This window comes from Dipodomys merriami, unplaced genomic scaffold (genome assembly GCF_024711535.1).
Source record: "Dipodomys merriami isolate MVZ:Mamm:240054 unplaced genomic scaffold, mDipMer1.0.p SCAF_32, whole genome shotgun sequence".
NCBI classification, from domain to species: domain Eukaryota; kingdom Metazoa; phylum Chordata; class Mammalia; order Rodentia; family Heteromyidae; genus Dipodomys; species Dipodomys merriami.
In genome coordinates, this window is record NW_027204715.1 from 401,461 (window position 1) to 425,894 (window position 24,434).

At 50.6% G+C, this 24,434-nt stretch overlaps 1 protein-coding gene across 3 annotated transcripts in view; it reads left to right on the forward strand.

Annotated features, from left to right (window-relative positions):
- The first annotated feature begins 4,354 nt into the window (after positions 1 to 4,354).
- The window catches only part of Cep72 (centrosomal protein 72), a 33,361-nt gene continuing 13,281 nt past the window's right edge, over positions 4,355 to 24,434 (forward strand). For 2 of the 3 annotated variants that reach the window (XM_070042110.1, XM_070042111.1), the window contains exons 1-6: positions 4,365 to 4,447; positions 7,082 to 7,209; positions 8,319 to 8,511; positions 11,019 to 11,121; positions 17,575 to 17,753; positions 20,189 to 20,353. In XM_070042110.1, coding sequence (XP_069898211.1) covers positions 4,369 to 4,447; positions 7,082 to 7,209; positions 8,319 to 8,511; positions 11,019 to 11,121; positions 17,575 to 17,753; positions 20,189 to 20,353 — 847 coding nt within the window. In that variant the 5' untranslated portion in view covers positions 4,365 to 4,368. Of the gene's footprint in view, positions 4,448 to 7,081; positions 7,210 to 8,318; positions 8,512 to 11,018; positions 11,122 to 17,574; positions 17,754 to 20,188; positions 20,354 to 24,434 lie in introns of all 3 variants that reach the window. The other variant, XM_070042112.1, reaches the window with a different exon arrangement.

Sequence of the window (24,434 nt, forward strand, 5' to 3'; positions counted from 1 at the left end):
CTTTGTTACCCACGGCCACGCCAGGACCACACGCAGAGCTCCGTGCTTCTCATCAGGCCAGAAGAAGTGGCCTGTGAGCCTTTAACCAAACACCGGTGGATAATGAGCGAAAGGTTGACCAATTAGTCTACCAGAGAGCATGAAATGGTGCTCAGTGCTACGAACCTGGAAGGGAATAAGAGATAAAACCCAACGGACGTCACAGGTTGTGTGGCTCATTGTCAAGTGTCTGTGAGGGCCCTGCTGCACCTGTGCACTCTGTCCCTCACATTTCTGTGCCCCCCTTACTCTTCTGGATTCCAAAAAGATGGGTATTCAGCAGATGGAGAGGCAATGTCTGAACACAGGTAGGAACACAGGTGTGTGCCAGCCTGCCCCACCAGTGGGCCAGGTGTGGCCACCGCAGAACTTCAAAGGTTCTGGGCAGGAAAGAGGCCATGAGCACAAACAGGTGAGTCAGATCCATTGTTGCGCATATCTGGCAATCAGTTGGGTACAAAGTGAAAACATTTATTTAATGAGTGAAAGTGTGTGGCTAATTGGATTTTTAAAGGCTATGACTTCCTGTTTCCTGATACTGAAAGGGGGCCTCAGAATTTTTTTTTAATCATGGAAGCGGTCGGTCCCTTTCCGCAGCAGCAGCAGCGCAGGGCTCTGACAGAGAGGGTACTGGGAGGGCTTTGCAGGGACTCTAGCAAAGTGACAGGACCTACCCAGAAGCCTGTGGAGGTTGGGTGGGGGGATGGTGCGAGCATCGTGGAGCGCTTCCTATTTAAGGTTTGTCGAGCTCATTTTCAGGCTCTTCTTGTGTCCTGACACGTTATTGAATTTTGCCTTTATTTAATTGATCGGTCTCAAAATGGAGTTGCTTGTGCCCCAGCTTCTGCTTCCCAGAGGGCCTCTGTGGTGTGGACTTTGCATGGAATGTTCATCCACAAACACACTTAGCTGTCTTTGGAGACTTGCTCTCTTTTGTTATTTAAGTTGACAAACATTTTTCTCTCCTGTGGCTGCTGTGACACATTACCACAGACCTACTCCCTTAAAGCAATACAGATTGATTCTCTCATAGTGCTGGGTGCTAGGTGTCCATCAGGAACAGTGCCAATGGCTAATGCCTGAGATACTAGCTAGAGACTGAGATCCAGAGAATTATGGTTCAAAACCAGCCAAGGCAGAAAAGTCTGAGAGATTCCACCTAAAAAAATAACCAGCACAAAGCAAGGCTGGAAGCATGGCTCAAGTGGTAGCATATTAGTCAAGCAAGGCCCTAAATTCAAACGTCAGTACTGCCAAAAAAGCAAGAACAAACAAATGAAAAAAGAAAAGACTGATGTCACGGAGCAGGAAAAGAAGCCGTACCTGCAGCCCCAGGAAAAGTGCTTCTCACGTCTGCTGTGACCCCGGGTGCTCCAGTCTTGGTCAATCCTGTGTGTCTCTGTCCCTCACCGGACTGTATGTGGACCACCCAGAAAATCAGACCAAACACCCCTCAGGATCCCCAAGTCGATGGCATCATCTGTTATAGATAATGATATTGAGGTGTTAGGAGGGGTGTGTGTGTGTGTTGGTGAGAAAAACATCTTCCTCAGTTTGGACTGCTCTAAGGACATGTGTGTGTGTGTGTGTGTGTGTGTATGTGTGTGTGTGTGTGTGTGTGTGTGTGTGTGTTGGTGAGAAAAACATCTTCCTCAGTTTGGATTGCTCTAAGGACATGTGTGTGTGTGTGTGTGTGTATGTGTGTGTGTGTGTGTGTGTTGGTGAGAAAAACATCTTCCTCAGTTTGGATTGCTCTAAGGACATGTGTGTGTGTGTGTGTGTGTATGTGTGTGTGTGTGTGTTGGTGAGAAAAACATCTTCCTCAGTTTGGATTGCTCTAAGGACATGTGTGTGTGTGTGTGTGTGTGTGTGTGTGTTGGTGAAAAATAAAATCTTCCTTAGTTTGGACTGCTCTAAGGACATGTGTGTATGTGTGTGTGTGTGTTGGTGAGAAAAACATCTTCCTCAATTTGGACTGCTCTAAGGACATGTGTGTGTGTGTGTGTGTGTGTGTGTGTGTGTGTGTGTTGGTGAGAAACATTTTCCTCAGTTTGGACTGCTCTAAGGACGTGTGTGTGTGTGTGTGTGTGTGTGTGAGTGTTGGTGAGAACATCATCTTCCTCAGTGTGGACTGCTCTAAGGACATGTGTGTGTGTGTGTATGTGTGTGTTGGTGAGAACATCATCTTCCTCAGTGTGGACTGCTCTAAGGACGTGTGTGTGTGTGTGTGTGTGTGTTGGTGAGAAAAACATCTACCTCAGTTTGGACTGCTCTAAGGACATGTGTGTGTGTGTGTGTGTGTGTGTGTGTGTGTTGGTGAGAAAAACATCTTCCTCAGTTTGGACTGCTCTAAGGACATGTGTGTGTGTGTGTGTGTGTGTTGGTTAGAAAAACATCTTCCTCAGTTTGGACTGCTCTAAGGACATGTGTGTGTGTGTGTGTGTGTGTGTGTGTGTGTGTGTGTGTGTGTGTGTGAGAAACATTTTCCTCAGTTTGGACTGCTCTAAGGACGTGTGTGTGTGTGTGTGTGTGTGTGTGTGTGTGTTGGTGAGAAAATCATCTTCCTCAGTTTGGACTGCTCTAAGGACATGTGTGTGTGTGTGTGTTGGTGAGAAACATTTTCTTCAGTTTGGACTGCTCTAAGGACGTGTGTGTGTGTGTGTGTGTGTGTGTGTGTGTGTGTTGGTGAGAACATCATCTTCCTCAGTTTGGGCTGCTCTAAGGACGTGTGTGTGTGTGTTGGTGAGAACATCATCTTCCTCAGTTTGTACTGCTCTAAGGACATGTGTGTGTGTCTGTGTGTGTGTGTGTGTTGGTGAGAACATCATCTTCCTCAGTTTGGGCTGCTCTAAGGACGTGTGTGTGTGTGTGTGTGTGTTGGTGAGAACATCATCTTCCTCAGTTTGGGCTGCTCTAAGGACGTGTGTGTGTGTGTGTGTGTTGGTGAGAACATCATCTTCCTCAGTGTGGGCTGCTCTAAGGACATGTGTGTGTGTGTGTGTGTGTGTGTGTGTGTGTTGGTGAGAACATCATCTTCCTCAGTGTGGGCTGCTCTAAGGACGTGTGTGTGTGTGTGTATGTGTGTGTGTGTTGGTGAGAACATCATCTTCCTCAGTGTGGGCTGCTCTAAGGACCATGACTTTGCTTTCCCTGCACTCTGGCAATCGCAAGCCGGGGTCCCGGCCCAGCAGCTCAGGTCTGTCTCTGCCAGGCCGAGGCTGCCCTCCTCCTGGCCCCAGACTCTGTCCCGAGCTCTGTCATGTCCCCAGCCTGGAGGGATGCAGGTATTTACACAAAATAGCTGTTCCACACAGGCTATCCAGGGAACGGCGAACTTCATTGTAGCTTCTTTTTGTTTTCCTCTCTCTCTCTATACACATATATATCTGTATAGATCTGTCTAGCTATACAGAGATAGATAAATAAAGGTTTTTAGTATATAAAAGGGATTCTTGTGTATATGGTTATATCCTAGCGTTTCAGTTTAACATCGTTCGTATAACTTGGGTGCAGTCAGCGCTCCACAGCCCCGGCCTCACCGGTCCGGGCCCGGCTCAGCTCCCAGCCCCGGCCTCACCGGTCCCGGCCCCGGCCTCTCCGGCTGAGCGCCCACGGCCTGCACCCATTCTCCGCCTCTTCCTCGGGTGAAGACGCGCCTCAGTGTTCCAGTATCGGTGCTGTTGCACCGCCTGGCGCTTGTTCTGCCCAAGTGGGGCAGAAGCGGGGTCAAAGTGGAGGAGGTGAGTCCCGTGTGAGGACTCGGCCGGGGCGGGGCACAGCACCGAGGGCTGGGCGGGGACCAGGGACTAAGCCCAGGCAGGCGGGGAGACGGGCGCCGGGAGGGAGAGGCAGGGTCTCCAGCTCCACGGCAGCAGGGACCAGGCCAGGCCAGGCTACGGCAGACCCCCAGGGGGTCAGGTACCAGGCCAGGCCAGGCTACGGCAGACCCCCAGGGGGTCAGGTACCAGGCCAGGCCAGGCTACGGCAGACCCCCAGGGGGTCAGGTACCAGGTCAGGCCAGTCAGGTCAGTCAGGTCAGTCAGGTCTCCCTTCCTCACCTGGGTACCAGCAGGTAGACCAGACCCAGACCCAGGTGAGGTCTCCTGGCCCCGCCCCTAGGCGGAGGCCCCGCCCCATCCCGTTCCTCCTCCCCCTATTCCGTATCTGCGTGGGAGCGGTGGAGGACTCCTGGCCCCGCCCCCTGGCGGTGGCCCCGCCCCCTCTACGTCAGTTCCCGACCCCTCCGGTCCGGACCACACGTTGGCGGCCACGCCCACCCCAGGTCCCTCTTGTGCGCAGGCGCAGCGCGCGGCCGCTGAGTTTGAAAACATGGCGCCGGGCCCGCGGCTGGTTCTGTGCGAGGAGAAGGTCCGGGAGCGTAGTGGCCTCGGTCCCCACCGTGACCTGGGTGCGCGGCCGGCGGGCGGGAGGACGGGCGCACCCGGGCGGTGGCGGCGGCCTCCTGAGAGGCCCTCTGCGGAGGCCGAGTCTGGAAGCGCGGCCTCTTCCCGCCCCAAACGGTCGCGGGCGGGGGGGGGGGGGAGGGGGGAGAGGTGAAGGTGAGGGAGAAGGGGGGAGGGGAGGAGGGGGGAGGAGAGCGGGAGGGAGTGGGGAAGGGGGGGAGTGGGGAAGCGGGGGGATGTGGAGGGGGAGGAGAGGGGGGGAGTGGGGAAGGGGGGAGGGGAGGAGGGGGGAGGAGAGCGGGAGGGAGTGGGGAAGGGGGGGGAGTGGGGAAGCGGGGGGGGGGATGTGGAGGGGGAGGAGAGGGGGGGAGTGGGGAAGGGGGGGAGGGGAGGAGAGCGGGGGAGGGGGGAAGCGGGGGGGATGTGGAGGGGGAGGAGAGGGGGGAGTGGGGAAGGGGGGAGGGGAGGAGGGGGGAGGAGAGCGGGAGGGAGTGGGGAAGCGGGGAGGGGGAGTGGGGAAGCGGGGGGGGGGAGGAGGGGGGATGAGGAGGGGGGAGGAGAGCAGGAGGGAGTGGGGAAGGGGGGGAGTGGGGAAGCGGGGGGAGGGGAGGAGGGGGGAGGAGAGCGGGGGGAGTAGGGAAGGGGGGAGAGGAGGAGGGGGGAGGAGAGCGGGGAGGGGGAGGAGAGGGGGGGTGGGGAAGCGTGGGGGTATGAGGAGGGGGGAGGAGAGCGGGGGAGTGGGGAAGGAGAAGAGGGGGGAAGTGGGGAAGGGGGGGGATGAGGAGGGGGGAGGAAAGGGGGGGAGGAGAGCGAGGAGGGAGGAGGAGAGTGGGGAGGGGAGGGGGAAGCGGGGGAAGGAGAGCGGGGAGGGGGAGGAGAGGGGGGGGTGGGGAAGCCGGGGGGGGGGGGGGGGGTGAAGAGGGAGGAGGAGAGCAGGGAGGGGAGGGGGAGGGGAGGGAGGGGGGAGAAGAGCCGGGGGAGGGGGAGGAAGGGGAGGAGAAGAGGGGGGGGGAGGGGAGGGGGAAGCGGGGAGGGGGGAGGGGAGGAAGGGGGGAGGAGAGCCGGGGGGAGGGGGGAGGAGAGGGGGGGAGAGGGGAGCAGGGGATGGGGGAGGCAGGGCTGGAGCTCCTGGAAGGTACGATATGGCCCTTTGGTGGGGGACCTACCTTTTGAACCAGGATGGAGTCTTGGATGGGCCTGGCAGTCGTACTGGATGTCCAGTCTTGGATAGGCCTGGCTGTTGTAATAGATGTCCAGTCTTGGATGGGCTTGGCTGTTGTAATGGATGTCCAGCCAGAAAGGTCTGAAAACACCTGCTGTCTAATGCAGCGTTAGGGAAGCCGTAGGGCTGTTCTTCAGGCAGGCATTGGGTCACCTCTGTGCTACAGGAGGTCCTCCCCTGCAGAGTTAGCAGATCTAGTTCTTAGAGGTTCAGTGAGCCCTGGGCCACCTTCTTGCTGACATGGCCGCTGGGCTTTTGCGGTGGAGGATACATGGCCCACCTTGTCAGGACAGAAGGCGCGGTCCGCTGCTAGGCCCATTCTTTTCCTTAGCATTCCCTGGAAGCAGGGCTGGCACAAGGCTCGTTGGAAGTCCTCAAATGACATTTTTCTTCTCTCTTCTTTATTTTTTATGGTGGTTTTGTTTGATTTTTGTGTCTTGATAATGGTTTTGCTGTGTAGACCAGGCTGGCCTTGAATTCAGTCCTCATTCCTCAGCTTCCCCAGCCTGGAGTGTAAGCATGTGCCACCACACCTGGCCTCAGGTCACATTTTAAACTCAAAGCAAAGCTTCTTTTGAGATTTAAGTTTTCCTGGGAAAGTGGTTGGCACTTTCAGGCCCACTCTTGTCTTTTTTATAGAAACTTATTTCTGTGGTGGCATATATAACAACTGAGTACCGAGCCTTCCTTAGGATGACATACATGCCAAGCATTTGGTGTCCTGGAAATAAGTGGCTTCTGGTTCCAGAGGCAGTGAGTGGACCTAGGGTTGCTGAGAGTTCCTGGGAAGGAGAGGGGGCTGGAGGGGGAGTACTCAATGACACTTGTTGAAGATCAGGAAGACCAGATTTTGTGTGATGGTATTCACCTATAAGCCAGCACTTGGTGTGCTTAGACAGAAGGGTCAAGCATTCAGAGTGTGGACTGTGTAGTGAGACCCTGTGTCAAACAAAAGCAAGAAGAAGGGTTATTCAAGACCACTGGGGTATGTACAGAGACCACTGCGGTGATACATTGCCGTGGGGGGGGGAGATTGGGTTCGATTCCCAAAACACAGGGGGTATTGGGCACACAAGATGGGGACCCGTGGGTGGGAGACTACTGTGCAGAAATATGATGGGTCAGAGATTCTAGTGGGGAAAAAAATAGACCTCAGACTTACCAGAGGTGACAACCAGACATCCTGTGACGAGGGTAGAGGGAAGGGGCCTGCTGGGCACTGAGGAGACAAGACATGGGGGTGGCAGGTGTTGCTCTTTGTTAGCACTGGCAAGTGTACACCTGCTCTGCAGCGAGAGGCCCAGGAGCTGGCACCAGCTTGTCAAACAGTCTTCGTTAGTATCTACTGTGTTTCTAGAGACTTCCTGTAATGTGTTTAAATGTAAAAGGTTGAAATCTTACTATTTTTTATTCTTAGCTGAACTTCAGTCATTATCTATTCCTGGAACATACCAAGAGAAGATAACTCACTTAGGAAATTCTCTGATGCATTTGACAGGTCTAAAATCCTTAGATCTCTCAAGAAACTCATTGGTTAGCCTCGAGGTGAGTTTATCAGTGTGAGTGGAAAATATGGATGTAACACTAATAAACGGTGCACTTAAAGTGATTCTAAGTGTTGTTACCATGTTTACTGTCAACTAGATTGTAGTCAAAGCCATAGCTTTCTGAAGAAGGTGAAATACCTTTAAAGGAATTAAACAAGATCCCAAATCCTGACATGTACATGCCACCCTACCCACTCCCTATCTCTGCATTTTTTCTTTTCTTTTTTTTTTTTTTGGGGGGGGGTCCGGTCGTGGGCCTGAACTCTGGGCCTGGGCGCTGTCCCTCAGCTCTTCAGCTCAAGGCTAGCGCTCTACCACTTGAGCCACAGCACCACTTCTGGCTTTTTTCTTTTTTCTTATGTGGTGCTGAGGAATCGAACCCAGGGCCTCAGGCATGCAAGGCAAGCGCTCTACCACTGAGCCACCTTCCCAGCCCCATTTTTCTTTTTCTTTATGATCACTTAGGACCTGACTTTGGCCTCCTGCCCTAAATAGCAAGGAGTGAGCGCGGGGCTTGTTGCAGCCTGGGCAGCGAGCAGGTGCCTAGTCGTTGGTTAGGGCAGAGCACTTGCCTGGCAGCCACAAGGCCCTGAGTTCAAATTCAAAAGAAAAGTCACCAATAACCATACACAGTGAAGGTTTCATGAGTAAGCCCTGCTGTGGGAGAATGTCACAGAGGTTTGAGGGAGAGTTCTAGCCTGGACAGAAATGCAAGATCCTACTGCCCCACAGCTTCAGAACCTAGCTCAGCAGACACAGCTCTTCAGCTCCCAGCATCTCCCAAGCAACAATAAAAATGGAGTAGTATTTTGACCCTGACAGACTGTGTGCAGTGAAATTGTTTAAAACATGTTCGTTGGTGCATACTGGGCACTTAGGAGAAAGTAGTCATATTTAAAGTACCATTAGGACTGCCACTCTATATTCAGAATAACCACATCATTGCTTTTTAGTGAAAAACAGAACTTCATAGATGAGAATATGCTCCATTTTTATGTTTCTGATACCAGCATGTATTTGTTACAAGTGTGTTTAGGTTGGTTGGTCCACCCCTACTAATGGTTTACTTTGCAGTGTGAACTGATTTGTATCTTTTCTGATTAACAGGGCATTCAGTACCTGATCTCCCTAGAGAGCCTCAATCTCTATTACAACTGTATTTCCTCGCTAGCAGAGGTATTCCGGCTCCACGCCTTAGCTGAACTCCAGGATGTGGACTTCCGGCTGAACCCTGTCGTGAAAAACGAGTCTGACTACCGCCTCTTTGTTGTCCATATGCTCCCCAAGCTCCAACAGCTGGGTAGGCTGTGCTGTAGGGTGTGGGTCATGCTGTTGTCTTTGTAGAGGGACTTGATTCTTTCGTGTTGATGGCCCACGTCCTTGCGGAGACGCAGCCGAGGGTCTTGAAGAGCCGCCTGAAGGGCTCGGGGGCCTGCCAGACAGTGATGGGGTCATGCCTGCACACTTCCACGGCAGTGCCTGTCAGGGTCAGAGACTCATAAATACTTCCTGACATTTGGGTTTTAATTGAAACCAGACTTCCTCCTCATATTGTTTATTCTTCTGAACCCAGAACATCATCAAAAGTAAAAGAAGCTGGGTGCTGGTGGCTCACGCCTGTAATCCTAGCTCCTCAGGAAGCTGAGCTCAGAGGATCAAAATTAGAAGCCAGCCTATGCAGAAAGTCCATGAGATTCTTAACTCCAGTTAGCTACCAGAAAAGCCAGAAGTGGAGCTGTGGCTCAAGGGGAAGAGTGCTAGCCTTGAGCACAAAAAAGCTCAGAGACAGCACCTAGGCCCTGAGTCCAGGTCCCAGATCCTACACAGAAAAAAATGAAAAAGAATCAGCAGAAGGAGGAGTATTTTTCACTCACAGCAAATGTCCTGACTAAGTGTGATGTCTACAGACATGGGTGTCATCCCTGTTCCTTTGGAGAGTTAGCAGCAAGAAGAGGCTGTGCGGCTGAGTGTATGAAAGTTTGTTGGCGCTTGTCAGTATACAGACAGTCGTAATCCTAGTTTACCCCTTGGCTTCATCTCTGATGTCCACACAGCAGGCTGCACACTGGCCCAGAAGGCAGGCACTGTCAGCCTGCTGCCCAGGCTCTTGGTCTCAGTGAGAGACGGTGCTGGTACTGGTCTAGATGGCCAGGCCATCATGTCATCATCACAGTGTAGATCCAAAGCTGGCCAGGGTCTCTAGACTCCATATCCTGAGTCTGTTGTGATGAAAGTCTCAGCAGCAGTTAGGTGACGGGCTTCTGGGGGCAAGGCTGCATTGTGTGAGGAGCAAGTGGGCTGGGTTCAGAGAATACTGTTTACTTCAAACTCTGCATGGAATCTCCATGTTTAATTTGATACTTGGGACATGTGCTTGCATTCTCGTTTCTACTTGACTGTTAAATCAGGTAACTTATAAACAGATGAGTTTGAATCTTTCTAAAAGCACTATACTCAAGGGCATTTTAAAGCATCTTTCCATTGCCATAAAAATTTTAGATTCAGAATCTTAAGATGTTTATATAGAGAAGAAATTGGACTTACTACATGTCCAGGGTATTTCCAGACACAATAAAGGAACAATATGGCAATCAAAGTCATTGGAAGAATCTTGCCCAAAGCCTCCTAGGTCTCCGTCCATGCTGTGCGGGCCTGAGGCATATTGGTTCTGGTTGTGGATGGGTAGTTGTGGGGTGCACGGGGGATGGGATGGTCATGGGGTCTGTGGAAGGAAGCAGTGCGGCCATCAGGAGTAGAGGTGGAGTAAGGCACCAGAGTCAGCCCCAGTCCTGCCCAGGCCTACTCCAAGGGGTATGTCAGCTGGTAGGGTGCGCCCCTAGTGCAGAGAAGGTCCTGCCACTCAATGAGAGGGCAGAGGTGGAGATGGAGATCTGAGAATGGAGAGGGCGGGATTAGGAAAACAGGAGCCATGAGTGCTGGTTCCCTGGACATCAGTGCAGAAGGAAGAGAACTCTGGCTTGGCATTCACCTGAGTCAAAATGCTTGGTTTCTGCTTTGACAATTATTGCAGTATTACTGTTGCTATGATTTTTCAGTGAGTGTCATAGAGGAGTGATCTTTGGATGTAGTAGAGGACCTTAAGGACAACTATAATTCTGTAGGAAATCATGTGACGTTTCAAGGTCATGACCTCATCCTCTGTATGTGTGTCAGGAGATCCTGAGAGCTCTTGGTAGAGTCTTTTCTGAGGGCCATGGGACTTGTCTGTCTAGTGATCCAGACTTTTCTAAGGACACACTCAAAAGCCAGTTCATCCTGTTCTCCACACAGTTTTTTTTTGCCAGTCCTGGGTCTTGAGCCCTGGGCCTGGGCTCTGTCCCTGTGCCTTTGTGCTCAAGGCAAGTGCTCTACCACTTGAGCCACAGCTCTACTCCCAGTTTTTTGAGGTTAATTGGAGAGAAGAGTCTCAAACTTCCCTGCCTTGGCTGGCAGTCCTTGGGCCTGAGCCTCCTGAGTAGGTGGGATTACAGGTGGGAGCCACTGCCATCCAGCCATACAGACTTCCTAGTGTGCATCTGGTGTGCACACTGGAGAAGGCCATGTGTATGCACGCCCCTCACGAGGGCACTGCTCTCCCACAGTCCGCAGCCTTTGCCCACAGCACCTTCTGAGCCGGGAGCTGTATCGGAGTAGGCTTGACCTCCTGCAGTGCACTTGGCGGTGCCCCTGATGCCGGCAGCTCTAGAACAGATTTGCAGGGCGTGATGGTGCGCACCTGGGGGCTGAGCCTTTCTGCCCTGAGCTTCAGGGTGAAGGCCTTTCACCCACCTCTGCTGTTCTCCCTAGATGACCGTCCCGTGAGAGAGAGTGAACGGAAAGCTTCACGACTGCATTTTGCGCCAGAGGACTTGCCCCATTCAAAGGAAAGCTTTGCGGCCACAGTGGGAAGGTACGAAGATGTCGCTGTGCCCAGATGGTTTTCAGACTTAACCTTTTGACTGCTTTGTTTGCTCCTCTGTAAGAAGCAGAGTTTTACCATGAGACTTCAGCAGTTCAGTCATACCTGCAGATTCCACTCTGATTCCGGATCTGCCACCTCTGCAGTGACCCCTGACTGGAGTCCTTAACTCCTCACAGTTCTCCATGAGGGCTGGGATCAACATCTTCCATACTTCTTTTAGCATTGATATGTTTACTGACTTCATGAATGACATGTTTTCCTGTGAGCGTATGTCCATGTGTCTTTGTATGTGCGTTTTGTACAAGGGCATGAACTCATGAACTCACTTGACTTTTTGAGTCAAGGCTGGTGCTCTACTACTTGAACTGCATCTCTACTTCTGGGTTTTTGCTGGTCGATTGGAGATAAGAAAGTCATAGACTTTTCTGCCTAGGCTGGGTTTGAACTGCAATCCTCAGATCTTAGACTCTTAAGTAGCTAGGATTGTAGGCATGAGATACACCAGCTTCTGGCTCACATGTAGTCTTAATGGGGATTTCTTTCCAGAAGGCTTTCAATTTTTTTCCCCCAAGATCCATCCAAGAAATCACTATTTGTGGCAGCTCTATCCTTATAAAATGTATTTTGTACTCCTTGAGGTAGGGCTTCAGAATGGATATCTCATGGTATCTTACCAGTATTTGTGGGTGGCTGTGTGCACTGTCGATGAGTGTATTTTGAAAGGAGTCTTTTTTTCTGAGCAACAGTGGTTCTGGACAATGGGCTTAAAATATTGAGTAAAGCCTATTGTGAACGGGAGTGGTCACCCAGGGTGTGTTGTCATATTATGGAGCACAGGCAGAGGATAACTACACTCCTTAATGATAAAGGAGCATTTATTCCATCCTCAGTCACCAACTGCAGGGCCTCTGATGAGAGGCTCTGATGGTCCTTTGAAGCTTTGAAACCAGGTGCTGTGGTTTGCTTCTGGAAGCGTGTGTGTGTTGAAATGACACTGCTGAGACGTGGTAGGGCCTTGTTGGAAAGGGTTAGGGCACTGGAGTCTGCACTTAGGGGACTGTCCTTCCTTTCTGGCCACCGTGAGGGGAGTAGTGTTCTCCTCTGCTGTGTGTGCTCCCCACAGGCTCAATGCAGCAGTGGCAAGAGACCATGAACTGAAACCCTGAGCCAATATAAACCTTTCCTTCTCTTAGACTGATTGTTCTCAGGCTTTCTTTATAGTAATGGAAAGTCCTAGCGCACTCCTTCCAATAGAAGACTGTCTGGTCTGCATTGAAAGTCTGAGGGTAATGAAGGCACCTTCCTTCCTACCTTAGCTGCGTCTCTTGGGTGGCTGACTGCAGCCCGGGTCAGGACCCGTTGGTTCATCTCTACTCTTATGTCTCTGAACTGTAAGAAAACCTCTCCCAGATCCAACCTTGTCTTCTGTAGTTTCTTTCCTTGCCTCTTCCAGTTTTCTTAGAATTGTAGGGAGTCAGGGTCTTTCATTGAATAACCTTGGCTTAAGAGAAGGTAGTAGGCTGGGTGCCAGTGGCTCATGCCTATAATTCTAGCTACTCAAGAGGCTGAGATCTAAGGATTGTATTCAAAGCCAGCCCAGGCAGGAAAGTACATGAGATTCATTTCCAGTTAGCCACCAGAAAGCCTGAAGTGGTGCTGTGGTTCAAGTGGTAGCTTTGGGCTGAAGAGCCTCAGGGACAGCACCCAGGCCCAGAGTCCAAGCCCCATGACGGGGGGGGGGGGGAGGAGGGGGGGGTAGAGAGAGAGAGAGAGGAGAGAGAGAGAGAGAGAGAGAGAGAGGGGAGAAAATCTGGTTTTATCTTCTGTCTAAACTATTAAAATTTCTCCACTTCTACATTGAGTCTGTCTTGCTAGGAATCATTTATGTGTTCACTGGAGTAGTATTGTGTGTTCACTTTTTCAGTAACTTTTTCTTTGGTTTCACATGTTGGCTGTCCCATGAAAGAGGCTTAATTTTCACCCTATCTTGGCTTTCAACATACCTTTCTTCTAAACTTAGCCATTCCAGCTCTTGACTTAGAGATATGTGAGTCTTCTGTTCACTTGGATACTTTGGGGACAGTACAGGATATTAGCTGGTCAAATAGCCTCAAAGAGAAGAGAGATGGGAGAGACTGGTGAGTGCAACAACTGGAACACACTGACTTATGGATTTCATGTGCCAACTTGGTTTTTATGCTCAAAATATTACAACAGTAACATCGAAGGTCATTGACATCACCGTAACATGCATAAGAATAATGAAAGGGCTTGAAACCGTGTGAAAAGTACCAAATTTGGGCCAGACACACAAAGGGAACCCAGTGGATTTGCTCAGGTTTGCTCATCTATTGATCTGCCCTGGTCTCAGCCATGGCCTCTGCTGCCTCCCTGTGCCCCCGCCCTGCCTTCTGGGGCTCTGTGCAGGATACCCAAGTTTGAGTCTACCCGGTGGCCTCCTGAGCTGTGGAAATGGATCACCTCCCTCTGTTCTGTTTTCTTTCTGCCACTTAGAGAGTGGCAGCCCACCAGGCCTGCCATGCACTAGGTGTCAGCACTTCTAGAAATTTCACTTGAGTTGAACTTTAATTCCAAAAAACGAGCTTGGTTATTCATAGGTTTTACTCATTGTTGACTCTCTATTTCATGAGCCACTGGTTCTTCTATTTTCTTTTAGTTCTTTGTCATGGCTTCCTGTACCTTGCTGAGGATATTTAAAGTGGCTGTTGAAATTTTCTCTTTCTAGAAAGTCCCTAATCTGTACTTCCTAGTCATGATCTTTTGTTTGTTTGTATATAGTCTGTACTTGTTTTTTTGTACCCCTCCCACTTTTTATATAACTAGGCATTTTTTAAAAACGTATTTTTTTTCCATTCTTTTTTTTATTGATAAGTTTTTTTTATTGTGAAAATACCATACAGAGGGGTTACAATTACATGAGCAAGGTAATGAGTACATTTCTTATCAAGCATTGTTGCCTCCTCCTCAGTTTCCCTTTACCATCCCTGCCCTCCCAACTCTAACCCTGCCCCCCTCACCCTCCTTTTCGCCAAATTTGTAACTTTCATTTTTCGACTTAACATCTTGTAAATCTCATTGTTGCAATGGGTCCACCTGTATCCTTATTTAAACAATTTGCTTTTTCCCTTCCTCTCCCCAAATTATACCAACATCATATACAGTGAACAGGGGGGAGAGAAATACAAAGCAACAGAAAAAAATCATCTTATAAATATTAAAACGTATTTTTTATTGTGAAAATACTGTACAGAGGGGTTATAATTACATGGGCAAGATAATGAGTACATTTCTTATCAAGTATTGTAGCCTCCTCCTTTGTTTCCCCTTCCCATCCTCCCCCCCCCCGTTCCCCCCCCAATCCTCCCGCTCCCCTTCCCCCCCCAGCACCGAAGTTGTAAAGTTCGTTTTTCGACATAATGACTTGTACATCTCATTGTTGCAATGCGTCCTCCTGTATCCCTGTTTTAACGATTTGTTTTTTCCCTTCCCCTCCACATACCAACATCAAATACAGTTAAAGCAGGGGTTATACCATGGGGGAGGGACATACAAAGCAACAAAGACATAATCTTATATGTTAGAAACAATCGTATGAAAGATCTCTCTTTTTTTTTTTTTTGTCAGTCGTGGGGCTTGAGCTCCAGGCCTGGGAGCTGTCCCTGAGCAAGTCAGCTCAAGGCTCATGCTCTACCACTTGAGCCATAGCGCCACAACTGCATTTTGAGTAGTAAATTGTAGCAACTCTGGAAATCAGATCTCTTGGTTAGCTGAGTTTACTGTTATTTTCTCTCCTGGTAGTTGTCAGTTTTGGGTGAGTTTTCTGAATCAGTTCTGTGAAGTTTATGCCTTGCTTGATCTGGCCTTTGAAGCTTTTATTCACTTAGCTTTGCTGCTCTGCTGATCAGCGGGCAGGGGTTTCTGTACATATACAAGCAGGTTGTGTGGCAGCGGTTGACATGTGCTGCCCTCAGTCTGTACCTGTGTTTTAGCCTCACACCACTTCTACAGACTCTTAAAGGCCAGATGTGGGGTCTTCTGACCACACCGCTCTGCTCTCTGGGTTCCCAGAAGTGCAGATATGCCACACAGAATGACTCCGTCTTTCCATAAAGATTCTGATGAGGCTGAAAGGTTCCTGCCACCAACTGACATTCTTAGTTGGTGTGAGAGCTCTCACAGTGTTCACACAGGGTTTTGCAGTTCTGCGAGCCCTCCTCCTGTGTGTTAGGGCGCTCAGCCTTGTGCAGGCCTCCCTGCAGACCATGGCCGCTCCTCCAGCCATCACTGTTGCCAGGCTTAAGCAGTCCTTCAGCCTCAGCCTGTGTGACACAGCCCGACCAGACGGGCAGTATCAGACCTAGGCCGCTGTGGGTTAGGTGTCTGGGCTTTCCAAGGATGGAGCAAGCAGGCATTAATTATGTTACCTGCTCTGTGCCCTGAGTTTCTGGTTGACGAGCTGGGAGCAGCGAGATCAGATCCTCCTGCTCTCCTTGCTGAAGAGCAGAAGAGCATTGTTTTCTTGGGGTGATTGCTGCCTGGGTTATTGTAGGCTTTGCTTTGTTCCGAACTCCCAAAAATGTTGATCCATACGTAGTCCCTTCTTTTTGTTTTGTTCTTATGGAGCTTAGAACTTGGCGTTCTTTCCCTACCACTTAACTGACTTTTTTTTTTGTGGGTCATGGGGCTTGAACTCAGGGCCTGGGCACTGTCCTTCAGCTCAAGGCTAGTGCTCTACCACTTGAGCCACAGCACCACTTCTAATTTTCTGGTGGCTAATTGGAGACAAGAGTCTTACGGACTTTCCTGCCCAGGCTGGCTTTGAACTGTGATCCTCAGATCTCAGCCTCCTGCGTAGCTAGGATTACAGGCGTGAGCCACCAGCACCCGGCAACTGAATTTATTTTTTGATATTTGAATATGCAGGGATATTTCAGGTAGGTTTCTCGTTTATTGTAACATATAGGAAATAAAATAATAATTTTATTCACAGTTGAAATAGACTAACCAATAAACGTTAAAGTTTTTTTTTCTAGATTGACTTGTTTAAACAGTTTACAAGATTTGATGGTTATAAAGGTTTCAGATGTCTTAGGAATTGATTAAAAGGAAAGAAAAGGCTCCACCCTACTCCCTCTCCAGTGTAACCACCGCCATCAACAGGACCATACTTTGTGGCAGATACAAGGAGTGATGTTCTATGTAAAATTAGTAGTCAGACCACACATACTTTTAATACTCGGGTAATTAGAATGGCGTCTAAGTATTATCAGAGTAAGCTCTTGAATCTCCCTGATTATGCTCTGCACAGAAGTATCTGAGTTTCCAGGGCCTTTGGTGTCAGTATTCTCATTGCAGATGAGAACTATTTGTCTCTAGTAGCTGCATAGCTGAGTTGCCACAGTTAAAACCAATCAGAAGTGACCATGGACCGTAGTGCCGCAGATCCCTTCAGTGTGGTGCCGGGCTCTTCAGGTGAAGCAGGTGCCACGCGTGTGAACTCCCTCTGCAGGCCAGTACTCGTCTTATGCCTTGTTGGAAAGGAGGACCTTGTTGTACAAGGACAGCTGTCACATCTAGCACCTCACATTTCAGTGTTGGAAGTAGTTTCTCTTAGTGTGAAAATAGACATTAGAAACATGGTAGGCTCTTTTTGTTATTGTTTTTGTTTTTTCAACATGGTAAGGTTTAACGTTTTTTTTTTTGTCAGTTGTGAGGCTTGAACTCAGGGCCTGGGCTCTGTCCCTGAGCTCTTTTGCTCAAAGCTAGTGCTCAACCACTTTGAGCCATAGCTCCACTTCCAGTTTTTGAGTGGTTAATTGTAAGAGTCTCATGGGGACTTTTTTTGTCTGGGCTGGGTTTGAACCATGACCCTCAGAGTTCAGTCTTCTGAGTAGCTAGGATTACAAGTGTGAACCACCAGTGCCCAGCTTTAACTTTTTTTTTTTTTTTTTTTTTTTACCAGAACTGGGTCTTGGACTCAGAGGCCTCATATTTGCTTGATTTTCTTGCTCGTAGCTGGCTGGCATTCTATCATTTGAGCCACATCTCCAGTTTGGCTTTTTTCTGGATAATTGGAGAAGGAATGTAGAGGACTTTCCCACCCAGGTTGGCTTTGTTCTCCAGATCTCTACCTTCTAAGTAGTTAGGATTACAGGCATAGGCCCTAGCTATTTTAACTTTCTTTATCACATATATTTCATTGTGGATATGTTACTTAAAGAACAGGTTGAGTTTTAACCTGCAGGAGAATTGTGGAGGAAAGGAATGTGGTGGGGCATGGAGAGGTCTCAGGACCTTGCGGTTGGTGGCTGCTTGTCTTGGTTGAAACTTTTCTGGGTCCCACAGCTTCCCTAAGCTCATCCTGGGTGGCGTGGTGTCCCTGTAGGCTGTGGACACTGACTCGGTCTCTTCCCATTGCAGACCACACCACTCCAGAGCCCGGTGCGCGGATGCCTTGGCCAAGAAGTGTTTGGTCATGGATGAAGATGATGAGGCTGTCCTGAACCTCATTGCTGAGTGTGAGTGGGACCTAAGCAATCCCCCTGGAAGCACCAGCGCCAGCCAGAAGGAACTTGAGGCCGACCTGCAGCATGCCCAAGGTATGCACTGAGCGTGGGAAAGTGAGTCACCACACACAGTTGTGCTGCTTCAAGTACTGAGTACAAGGGGCAGGGTCCTCCTGGGAGTACTGAGAGTGTGGACTATGGAATTAGGAAAGGAGGAGTTAGGGCTCCTAAATTGAGCACAGTTATACTGCATGGCATGGAAGTCAGGTGCTGGTGGAGCTGGTGTCTGCTTTGGCCCAGCAGCTCTGAGCCATTTAGCTCTGACAAAGGACTGATCTCAGGCTGCATATTTAGGCCTTTATTGCCCTCCACCTATGTAGGGGCTTCTCATGCATTGCCTAAAGGCTCTTCTTGTACATCTCTGAGAGCATTTCATGAAAACAAGACGTTGAGGCACGTTTGGGCCGAGATCCCAGGTTTGCCTGGCCACTTGAGAAATAGTCTCCCAACACTGTCGCGGTCCTGTTTGTCCTAATTAATTCCTCTTGTGAATGTGTGTGTGCCATAGCATTTATAGGCTCTATCTGTATTTTGTGAAGACTAATGTGGAAATGTTGGCCATGTGTGTCTCTGCTTCAGTGATATCTGAGCCTCACTTCTGTGTACTCTGTGGTTCAGTGAGTTTGCTTCTTTTCTTGGTAATGATTTATACTTGGTAATGAGTAGTGCTTTATGATTTGAAATCCAGATTCTTGCTCAGATAGAAGTACTTTGAATTTTCTCCCATTCCATGGCATGTTTTTCATTACTTCAAAGAACTGATGTTTTAACTTCAATGAAGTCTAATTTGTCTTTTTTTTTTCTTCAGTGGTTTGTAGGAGGGTGGGGTGTATAGTGTGTCTGGTAGGGAGGTCTTCATCTATGCTGTTTAAGAGGATTTCTTCCTTGCTTTTTATATCTATGCTGTAGTTTAAGTGCCTATATGCAAATTACACTGGATAAGCAAATGCTGTGAGATTTCTGGGTGAGCCAGTGTTGTGGGTGGTGTGAGGTCCCTGGGTGAGCTGGTGCTGTGTGTGGTGTGAGGTCCCTGGGTGAGTTGGTGCTGTGTGGTGTGAGGTCCCTGGGTGAGCCAGTGCTGTGTGGTGTGAGGTCCCTGGGTGAGTTAGTGCTGTGTGGTATGATATCCCTGGGTGAGCCAGTGCTGTGTGGTGTGAGGTCCCTGGGTGAGTTAGTGCTGTGTGTGGTGTGAGGTCCCTGGGTGAGTTAGTGCTGTGTGGTGTGAGGTCCCTGGGTGAGTTAGTGCTGTGTGGTGTGAGGTCCCTGGGTGAGTTAGTGCTGTGTGGTGTGAGGTCCCTGGGTGAGTTAGTGCTGTGTGGTGTGAGGTCCCTGGGTGAGCCAGTGCTGTGTGGTGTGAGATCCCTGGGTGAGGTAGTGCTGTGTGGTGTGAGATCCCTGGGTGAGCCAGTGCTGTGTGGTGTGAGGTCCCTGGGTGAGTTAGTGCTGTGTGTGGTGTGAGGTCCCTGGGTGAGTTAGTGCTGTGTGGTGTGAGGTCCCTGGGTGAGTTAGTGCTGTGTGGTGTGAGATCCCTGGGTGAGCTGGTGCTGTGGGTGGTGTGAGATCCCTAGGTGAGTTAGTGCTGTGTGGTGTGAGATCCCTGGATGAGCAGGTGCTGTGGGTGCTGTGAGATTCCTGGGTGAGCTGGTGCTGTGTGTAGTGTGAGATTCCTGGGTGAGCCGGTGCTGTGTGGTGTGAGATCCCTGGGTAAGCCGGTGGTGTGGGTGGTGTGAGGTCCCTGGGTGAGCTGGTGCTGTGTGTGGTGTGAGATCCCTGGGTGAGCTGGTGCTGTGTGGTGTGAGGTCCCTGGGTGAGCCGGTGCTGTGTGGTGTGAGGTCCCTGGGTGAGTTAGTGATGTGTGGTGTGAGATCCCTGGGTGAGTTAGTGCTGTGTGGTGTGAGATCCCTGGGTGAGCTGGTGCTGTGTGGTGTGAGATCCCTGGGTGAGTTAGTGCTGTGTGGTGTGAGATCCCTGGGTGAGTTAGTGCTGTGTGGTGTGAGGTCCCTGGGTGAGCTGGTGCTGTGTGGTGTGAGATCCCTGGGTGAGCTGGTGCTGTGTGGTGTGAGGTCCCTGGGCGAGCGACCACTGATTTAAAGAACCAAGATCTCTTCTACTGAGTTATTCTGGTGCCATTTGTCAAAATCTGATTGTGACATTTGTTCAGAGTCAGTTTACCTTGTCTGTTTCTCATTTGGAAGATTGTCTTTATTTCCTGCCACCCTGTCTTGGTTGCTGCCTCTTTCGTGTGAGTTGAGTTGGGTCGAGTCCTGTGATGTCAGCTCTACCCTGTGCTCAGGGTAGACCCGTCTGGAATTCAGTGTTGTCTGCTGTACTATTAACTCACTCAGGCTTCTTTTTCTTACTTAATTGGTTTAAGGAAAGGATGCTTAATAAATGTCATATACTATCACAAAATTAAGGTGTCATTTTTTTAATGAAACAAAATTTAAAATGTGTTTAATAAAATACAGAGTCCAGACATGTGTTCAGCCCTTCTCCATCCGTCCATCATCAGTGTGGGGACTCGGTGAGGAGGGGCCGTGAGAAGAAGAGGGGCAGCTCCGGAGGGTGCTGCTCAGGACAGCCAGCTGAGGACCAGTACTGCGGGGAGCTGCCCGCACAGCACGGCCACCCAGGTGAACGCTCAGCCCTGCTGTGCCTTCTTGGCCCTTAAACATGTTTCAGCATTTGAGAGGTCTCACCTGTTTTCTTTGTACTTATTTACAGAATTCTCTAAAAGGTCTTAGGAAAAAAATTAATCACATTGAAATTTACCATCCACCATATTTTAGGAAAGTATGCTTAACAGTAGTCAACTACTATCACAAACTTAAATTTCTAGTCTGCAAAAACTTAAGTATTTTTCCTTTGCAAACACATTCTTCCTCTGCCTCTTCCTCTTCCCCATTCCCTCTCTCATATGCACACTTTTTCTTCTAAGTTTTTAGGCTCAGGTTATAACGGTAGTATTTTTTTTCTTTTTGTGGTACTCACATTTTAAGTTTGTGATAGTACTATATGACATGTAGCTTGGGATGACAGGCCCAGGGTGCTGTACCCAGCTACAGACTGAGAAGGAATCTTAGGAACTTTTCTGCCTGGGCTGGCTTTGAACTACGATGCTCCTGCTCTTAGCCTCCCAAGGAGCTAAGATGACATGCATGAGCCAGCTTAGAAGTTAGGTTTTCAATATGAGAAGTTGTGAAATTAAATTATAAATTAATGAGATTATTATGTGCATCTGTGAGGTGTAAATATAAAAAACTCTCCAGTAGTAGGCTGGATATAGTGTTCATGCCTATAATCCCAGCTGTTCAGGAGGACTGTGGGTCTAGATCAGCTCATCTCGACAAAAAGACAATGGTGATTTGTCCCTAAATCAATCCCAGGTTTGTGGAAGACATAAGTAGAAGTATTGTAGTACAGATCAATTTAGGCAAAAAAGTATGAGAGCCTACCTCAACAGCAACTAAAAGCAAAAAGACTATATGTATAGTTCAAGTGTGGAGCACCTGCCCAGCGGGGGTGGGGGTGGGAGGAGGAGTCTTGGGTACACACCCTACTACCAACAAAAATTTTTAAATATCCTCTCATTTGAATGAACAGGTTGCTCAGGCCATGCTTGGGGGGCCTTTAGAAATGGGGGTCATGTGGGGGCTGGCCGAGTGGACTGTTCACATCAGACGCAGGGCAGTCATGGCGGCTGAGTGGACTGTTCACATCAGACGCAGGACAGTGATGGTGGCTGAGTGGACTGTTCACATCAGACGCAGGGCAGTCATGGCGGCTGGCTGAGTGGACTGTTCACATCAGACGCAGGGCAGTCATGGCGGCTGAGTGGACTGTTCACATCAGACGCAGGGCAGTCATGGCGGCTGGCTGAGTGGACTGTTCACATCAGACGCAGGGCAGTCATGGTGGCTGAGTGGACTGCTCTCATCAGACGCAGGGCAGTCATGGTGGCCGAGTGGACTGCTCTCATCAGACGCAGGGCAGTCATGGTGGCCGAGTGGACTGCTCTCATCAGACGCAGGGCAGTCATGGTGGCCGAGTGGACTGCTCTCATCAGACGCAGGGCAGTCATGGCGGCTGAGTGGACTGCTCTCATCAGACGCAGGGCAGTCATGGTGGCTGGCTGAGTGGACTGCTCTCATCAGACGCAGGGCAGTCATGGCGGCTGAGTGGACTGCTCTCATCAGACGCAGGGCAGTCATGGTGGCTGAGTGGACTGCTCTCATCAGACGCAGGGCAGTCATGGTGGCTGAGTGGACTGCTCTCATCAGACGCAGGGCAGTCATGGCGGCTGAGTGGACTGTTCACATCAGACGCAGGGCAGTCATGGTGGCTGGCCGAGTGGACTGCTCTCATCAGACGCAGGGCAGTCATGGCGGCTGAGTGGACTGCTCTCATCAGACGCAGGGCAGTCATGGTGGCCGAGTGGACTGCTCTCATCAGACGCAGGGCAGTCATGGTGGCCGAGTGGACTGCTCTCATCAGACGCAGGGCAGTCATGGTGGCCGAGTGGACTGCTCTCATCAGACGCAGGGCAGTCATGGCGGCTGAGTGGACTGCTCTCATCAGACGCAGGGCAGTCATGGTGGCTGGCTGAGTGGACTGCTCTCATCAGACGCAGGGCAGTCATGGCGGCTGAGTGGACTGCTCTCATCAGACGCAGGGCAGTCATGGTGGCTGAGTGGACTGCTCTCATCAGACGCAGGGCAGTCATGGTGGCTGAGTGGACTGCTCTCATCAGACGCAGGGCAGTCATGGCGGCTGAGTGGACTGTTCACATCAGACGCAGGGCAGTCATGGTGGCTGGCCGAGTGGACTGCTCTCATCAGACGCAGGGCAGTCATGGCGGCTGAGTGGACTGCTCTCATCAGACGCAGGGCAGTCATGGTGGCCGAGTGGACTGCTCTCATCAGACGCAGGGCAGTCATGGTGGCTGGCTGAGTGGACTGCTCTCATCAGACGCAGGGCAGTCATGGTGGCTGAGTGGACTGTTCACATCAGACGCAGGGCAGTCATGGTGGCTGGCTGAGTGGACTGCTCTCATCAGACGCAGGGCAGTCATGGTGGCCGAGTGGACTGCTCTCATCAGACGCAGGGCAGTCATGGCGGCTGAGTGGACTGTTCACATCAGACGCAGGGCAGTCATGGTGGCTGAGTGGACTGTTCACATCAGACGCAGGGCAGTCATGGTGGCTGGCCGAGTGGACTGTTCACGTCAGACGCAGGGCAGTCATGGCTGGCCGAGTGGACTGCTCTCATCAGACGCAGGGCAGTCATGGTGGCTGAGTGGACTGTTCACGTCAGACGCAGGGCAGTCATGGCGGCTGGCCGAGTGGACTGTTCACATCAGACGCAGGGCAGTAATGGTGGCTGAGTGGACTGTTCACATCAGACGCAGGGCAGGCGTGTGGCGGCTGGCACAAGGTATAGTGAGACTGCTCTGGGTTTTGGACTGTGGTTAAGGCCAGGGTCATTCCCTTGCTTGGTCACATCTGTGCTGCCTCACGGTTACCCTGTGTTCTGTACTTATGTAGTGTGGTGCTAGCAGACCCAATGGGAGCACACTTTGACTGTCCATTCCAACTCACAGAGCTGCTTTGTTGAAGCACTGCCTGAGCACAGCCTTGTAGAAGTCTTCCTGTCTGTTTTGTACCAGCTCTGAGTTTCACCGTATTTGCTCCTTGTCTTGTCTCCTCTGTCCTCTTCCTCTGTGTGTGCAGTGTGTCTGTGCTCTGTGTCTGCAGTGTGCCTGTGCTCTGTGTCTGCAGTGTGCCTGTGCTCTGTGTGTGCAGTGTGCCTGTGCTCTGTGTGTGCAGTGTGTCTGTGCTCTGTGTGTGCAGTGTGCCTGTGCTCTGTGTGTGCAGTGTGCCTGTGCTCTGTGTGTGCAGTGTGCCTGTGCTCTGTGTGTGCAGTGTGCCTGTGCTCTGTGTGTGCAGTGTGCCTGTGCTCTGTGTCTGCAGTGTGTCTGTGCTCTGTGTCTGCAGTGTGCCTGTGCTCTGTGTCTGCAGTGTGCCTGTGCTCTGTGTGTGCAGTGTGTCTGTGCTCTGTGTGTGCAGTGTGCCTGTGCTCTGTGTCTGCAGTGTGCCTGTGCTCTGTGTGTGTCTGCAGTGTGCCTGTGCTCTGTGTCTGCAGTGTGTCTGTGCTCTGTGTGTGCAGTGTGCCTGTGCCCTGTGTGTGCAGTGTGTCTGTGCTCTGTGTGTGCAGTGTGCCTGTGCTCTGTGTGTGCAGTGTGCCTGTGCTCTGTGTGTGCAGTGTGTCTGTGCTCTGTGTGTGCAGTGTGCCTGTGCTCTGTGTCTGCAGTGTGTCTGTGCTCTGTGTGTGCAGTGTGTCTGTGCTCTGTGTGTGCAGTGTGTCTGTGCTCTGTGTGTGCAGTGTGTCTGTGCTCTGTGTGTGCAGTGTGTCTGTGCTCTGTGTCTGCAGTGTGTCTGTGCTCTGTGTCTGCAGTGTGCCTGTGCTCTGTGTCTGCAGTGTGCCTGTGCTCTGTGTCTGCAGTGTGCCTGTGCTCTATGTGTGCAGTGTGCCTGTGCTCTGTGTCTGCAGTGTGCCTGTGCTCTGTGTGTGCAGTGTGTCTGTGCTCTGTGTGTGCAGTGTGTCTGTGCTCTGTGTGTGCAGTGTGTCTGTGCTCTGTGTCTGCAGTGTGCCTGTGCTCTGTGTGTGCAGTGTGCCTGTGCTCTGTGTGTGCAGTGTGTCTGTGCTCTGTGTGTG